Here is a 6,031-nt window from a genome sequence, read left to right as displayed (position 1 = left end):
TTGGGGGAGAGCACAGATGGGTAATGGCTCGTTTCCACCACACAGGCCCTAAAAAAAACACTTTTTCCACTATTTTTACGCTTAATATTGTTGTTACCGAGATTTTAAATGGATATCGAGCAAATTTTACCTCATAATTTAAGAACTTTTGGGTTTCTGTGGGGTTAGAGGGGTTAGGGCAAAGTTCAGAGGGGTAACAGCGCTCTTCTCCCCCTCAGAGCCCTTTTAGGCCCTCAAAAACCATTTTTCTCCTCATTTTTACCTTTTATTGTGTTTTTAATCAACATTTTCACTCGCTATTGTGCATATTTTACCTCATAATTTCATTCGTTTTGTGTTTGTTCGGATTTAGAGGGGTCAGGAGAGAGCGCGGAAGGGTAACAGCGCTCGTCTCCCTCTCAGAGCCTTTTCGGCCCTCAAAAACCGTTTTTTTCCCCCATTTTTACCCAAAATCGTGTTTTTATCATCATTTTAACCATATTGTGCATTTTTTTCCCTCAGAATTTAGCAAATTTCCGTTTGTTTTGTTTTTACAGGGGTCAGGAAAGGACACTGCGGGCTCACAGGGCTCACTTCCCCCTTCAGAGCCCTTTTCGGGCCCTAAAACCCACTTTTTCCCCCATTTTAATCAAAAACTGTGTTTTTATCAATATTTTAACTAATTATTATATATGTGTAACCTCATCGTTTCATTAATTTAATTAATTTTGTATTTATTTTGCCTTTAGAGGGGTAGGGAAGCCCACAGCTGGCTGACAGCACCCAATCCCCCTCACAACACTTTGTTTTTTCCTTTAAAAAACCCTTTTTCTCCCAATTTTTAACATTAATTGTGCTTTTTAAAAATAAAAGTATTACATTTTATGCATATATAACATACGAGGTGATTAATTTATATTTTTTTTCGTTTTAGAGGCGAAAGGAAGGCACACTGCTGCCTGTCGGCGCCCGTTTCCTCCTCCAAGCCCCATCTTTGCCCTTAAAACCCCTTTTTTTCGATATTTCCATCATTATTTATGTAATTATCTGTATTTTAATTACTAATTACGCAATTTTTGCCACATAATTCAATTAATTTCGTTTTTTTTGCCTGTTTTAACGGCACGTGCAAAGAGCTGACAGCTCCGATTTCCCCCTCACCACCCCTCCCTGCCCCTAAAAAACCTTTTCCTCACAATTTACATTATTTTTACTAATTATTTTTACATTATTTATTACTAATTTTATGTAAAAAATATCCACGATAATTAATTAAATAAAAGATTTCCTCAAAACTTCATTGTTTGCAGTCTTTGTGCGAGGCCGTGCCAAGCGCCTCTCAGAGGGTCACCCTCGCATGCCCTTAAAATCCCCTTTTTCTCACCATTTTCCTCATAAATTACATCATTATCAACGTCTTAATTAATTTTAATCTCTTTCAGTTAATTATTTTGCACACATTTCCTCAAATTTTCTCAATTTGAGCTCTTTTCAACAGCGAAAGCAATCACGCTGCTGACCGACTGCCCAAATTTCCCACTCAGGGCCCATTTTCTACCCTTAAAAAACCCCTTTTCCTCACCATTTTAATCATTAATTATATTCCTACCCCGTTTTTTTAATTATTAATCACCCGTTTCTCCACAAATTAATTATTTTTAATTATTTACATTGGTTTTTAATGGCACGGAGAACACACGGTGCTGAGCAATGGCGCTCATTTCCCCTACAGAGCCAATTTCTACCCAAAAACCCCTTTTTTTCCCCATTTTAATCACTAATTATGCTTGTGCAAATGCTATAATTAATTATTCTCCCCTCAATAATTAATTATTTTAAGACATTTTTAATTATTTATCCACTTTTAAAGCATAAACAAAGCAGATTACAGACTGACAGTGCCCATTTCCCCCCTCAGAGCCCATTCTCCACCCCCAAACCCCCTTTTATTTAATTTTTAATTATTAATTGCGTAAATATCAATTAATTAATTAATAATTACTCACAGATTTCCACAAAAAAGCCAAATTTTTACTTTTTTCCCCCGCTTTTGAAGGCCCACGCGAAGGCACGCCGCATCTCAGCCTCCCTTCCCCTCAGTGTCCTCCCCCTCATTAATTAATTAATTACCCCCCCCCGGTTAATTAATTAGCTGATTAACCCGCCGACTGGAGCAGCCAATTAACAAAGCTCCGTTAATAAAGCTCCGTTAATACTTATTAATTAGCGAGGTAATTAGCGGGCGGGTAATTAAGGACCCGGTTTGAGGAGGCCGCAGCCTGGGGGTGGGTTAATTAATGAGCAATTATTAATTAATTAACCACAACAGGTTAATTAATGAGCAATTAATGGCGAGGGGTTAATTAATGACCAGTTAATTGGGGGGGGGGGGGGCGGGGGGAGCGCGCATGCGCGGGCCCGCTCGAAAAAGGAAATGGGGGGGGTGATTTTGGGGTGAAATGAGGCGAATTTGGGGGTGAAATGAGGTGAAATTGGGGTTTTTGGGGGTAAGGGGGGGATATGGGGGAAAGTGAAAGGATTTGGGGGGAATTGGGGGAAGATTTGGGAAAATTTGTGGGAATCGGGGAAGGGAGGGGGTTTGGGGAAAACTGAGAGGAATTGGGGTTTGTGGGGGAAACGGAAAATCTGTGGAGAATTTGGGGGGATGAGGGATTTGGGGGAAAAAAAGGGAAATCGGGTGTGGGGAAACTGAGGCAAGGCTTTTGTTTTCCCAAAGTTGGAATGTGGGGGGAATTGGGGTGAAAGTGGAGAGAATTGGAAAAGTGAGGGGGGTTGGGTGAAATTTGGGGGATTTGGGGGAACTGAGGGAAAATTTGTGGAGATTTAGGGGAATTGAGGGGATTTGGGGAAAAGCGGCAAAAATAAGGAAAACTGGGGAGAGCTGAAGGAAGCTGTGGGAGGGAATTGGGTGAAATAGAGAGGAAATTGGGCAAAAATGGGGAATTAGGGGAAACTGAGGTAAAATTGGGGAGATTGGAGGGGGAAAGTGGGGGAAATTGGCCCAAATTGGGGCAAAAGAGGGGAATTGGGGGTGATTTGGGGTGGGACCAGGGTGAAAGTGAGGGGAGTTGGGGAAAAATTGGAGAAAAATGAAGGAAATTGGGCAAGAGTGAGGAAAATGAGGAAATTTGGGAGGAGGAATAAGGAGAAAGAGAGAAATTGGGGGAAATTGGGGATTACAGGGGAAAATGGGGAGAAAATTGAGGGAATTTGAAGGGAAATTGAGGAAAAAAGGGGGATTTGAGGGGAAATTGAGGAGAAAAGAGGGGATTTGAGGGGAAAAGGGGAAAAAAAGAGGCATTTGAGGGGAAAAAAGGGATTTGAGTGGAAATTGAGGGAAAAAAGGGGGATTTGAGGGGAAATCGGGGCAAATGGGGGATTTGAGGAGGAATTGAGGGGAATTGGGAGATTTGGTGGAAATTGGGGAGAATTGGGGTAATTTCAGTGGAAATTGGGGAGAATGGGGAGATGGAGGGGAAAATGGGAAAAAAAGACGGGATTTGAGGGGAAAAAAGGGAGATTTGAGGTGAAATTCAGGGGAAAAAGGGGATTTGAGGGGAAATTGAGGAGAAAAGCGGGGATTTGAGGTAAAATGGGGGGATTTGAGGGGAAAATGGGGAAAAAAGAGGGGCTTTGAGGGGAAAAAGGGGGATTTGAAGGGAAATTGAGGGAAAAAAGGGTGATTTGAGGGGAAATCGGGGCGAGTGGGGGGATTTGAGGAGGAATTGAGGAGAAAAGGGGGGATTTGAGGGGAAATTGAGTAGAAAAGAGGGGATTTGAGGGGAAATTGGGGAAAAGGGGAGAATTGAGGGAAAAAAGGGGGGATTTGAGGGGAATTTCAAGGGAAAAGGGGTTTTGAGGTGTAATTGAGGGAAAAAAGGGGGATTTGAGGGGAAAATGGGGCAAATGGGGGTATTTAAGGGGAAAAAAGGGATATTTGAAGGCAAACTGAGGTAAAAAGGGGGGATTTAGGTGAAATTGAGGCAAAAAAGGTGAATTTGAGGGCAAAACTGCCATTTGGACCCATCTCCAGGTACCCCGGGGGACCCCCGCGAGCAGCACGGATTTGGGCCCAAACCAGGCGGAATCGGGCAACCCGGGGGCAGTCGGGGTGACCCCCCCGCCCTGTCCCCACCCCCCCCTTGTCCTTGTCACCCCCCTCATCCTCACCCCCCCCCGGGGCCGAAGGTCCGGGCCCCGTTATCAGCGCGGGGAGGTGAGGCCGAAGGTCGGCGGGCAAGGAGACGCCGAGGAGACGCCTGGGGGGGGGGGGGTCCCTTCTCCCCCGATTTTCACCTTTTTCCCCCCATTTTTGCCCCCTTCCCACCCCCCTGGGGTGTTCACTACACTCTCGGGGTGCCCCCCTGTGTTTTTTGGGGGTTTCGCTGGTTTTTGAGGATTTTTCTCCTCAGGGTTTTGAGGCGTTTTCCTCGCTCTTGAGGGGCGCTCCGCCATTTTAAGGGGCTCCCCTGCGTCTTCGGGGGTTCTCCTTCATTTTTTTGTGTTTTTCTCCATTTTTTCGGTGTTTTTCTTAATTTTTGGGGTGTTTTCCTTCATTTTGGGGTGTTTTCCTTCATTTTTTGTGTGTCTTTCCTTCATTTTTGTGTGTTTTTCCTTCATCTTGGGGTGTCTTCCTTCCTTTTGGGGTGTCTTCCTTCATTCCTCGTATTTTTCCTTTAATTTTTGTGAGGTTTTTCCTTCGTTTTTATTTTTTTCCCTTCTTTTTTTTGGGTGTTTTCCTTCATTTTTGTGAGGTTTGCCATTCATTCTTGTTTTTTTTCTTCATTTTGGGGGATTTTTCCTTCATTTTGGGGGGTCTTTCCTTCACTTTTGGGGGTTTTCCTTAATTTTGGGGGTCTTTCCTTCATTTTGGGGGTTTTCCCTTCAATTTTGATTTGTTTCCTTCACTTTTTGGGGTCTTTCCTTCACTTTCTGATCTTTTTTCCTTCACTTTTGAGGGTTTTCCCTTCATTTTTTAATTCTTTCCTTCATTTTTGGGCTGTTTTCCTTCATTTTTGGGCGTTTTCCTTCACTTCTGAGCTTTTTTCCTTCCCTTTTGGGGGTCTCCCCTCCGTTTTGAGGCTTTCTCCCCATTTTTTGGGGTCCCTTTTCCTTTTCCGGGGGGGTTTCCTCCGTTTTGAGCCTTTTTCCCCCATTTTCGAGGCCTCCCCCTCCATTTTGAGCCCATTTCCCCATTTTTAGCGCCTTCCCCCTCCATTTTGAGCCCATTTCCCTATTTTTAGGCACCTTTCCCCTCCATTTTAATCCAATTTCCCTATTTTTCATCATCCCCCCCCCCCCCATTTTTCCTCTTTCTCCCCCTTTTCACCCCTTTCCCTTTATTTTTGTGACCATTTCTCCCCCATTTTCACCCAATTCCCCTTTATTTTTTAAATTACCCCCCATTTCACCCTTTTTCTCCCCATTTTCACCCATTTTCCCCCTATTTTTTCAAATAACCCCCCCATTTCCCGCATTTTCACCCAAATTCCCCTTATTTTTTTGAAGAACCCCCCCATTTTCCCCCCTTTTTCCCCCATTTTTTAACCTAAATTCCCCCTTATTCTTCAAATAACCCCCCCATTTTCCCCCTTTTTCACCCATTTTCCCCTTATTTTTTTTTAAGTAACCCCCCCATTTCACCCTTTTTCCCCCATTTTCACTCAAATTCCCCTTTATTTTTTTAAATAACCCCCCCCATTTACCCTTTTTCCCCCCCATTTTAACCCATTTTCCCCTTATTTTTTTAAATAACCCCCCCATTTTCCCCATTTTCCCCCCATTTTCACCCAATTCCCTTAATTTTTTTAAATAACCCCCATTTCCCCCCTTTTTCCCCCATTTTCCCCTAAACCCCCCTTAATTTTATTTTACCCCCCCCTTTTTCCCCTTTTCCCCCCCAAAACCCCCCTTTCCCCCCCAAACCCCCCCTTTCCCCCCAACCCCCCCCCCATTTTCCCCCAAAACCCTCCCCCCCCAAAAACCCCACCCCCTCCCCAAAAAAACCCCTCCCCCTCCCCAAAAAACCCCT

General features: G+C 44.0%; 1 protein-coding gene across 1 annotated transcript in view; it reads right to left on the bottom strand.

Annotated features, from left to right (window-relative positions):
* Window positions 1-287, bottom strand: part of NPHS1 (NPHS1 adhesion molecule, nephrin) — a 57,509-nt gene extending 57,222 nt beyond the window's left edge. The window contains 1 exon segment of the mRNA XM_068664536.1: window positions 263-287. Within this exon segment, the coding sequence (XP_068520637.1) occupies window positions 263-287 (25 nt within the window).
* Window positions 288-6,031: the final 5,744 nt, after the last annotated feature.

This window comes from Anas acuta, chromosome 33, assembly GCF_963932015.1.
Source record: "Anas acuta chromosome 33, bAnaAcu1.1, whole genome shotgun sequence".
NCBI classification, from domain to species: Eukaryota; Metazoa; Chordata; class Aves; order Anseriformes; family Anatidae; genus Anas; species Anas acuta.
Note: the sequence above shows the minus strand (reverse complement) of the source record. Positions and strands in the feature narration are given on the sequence as shown.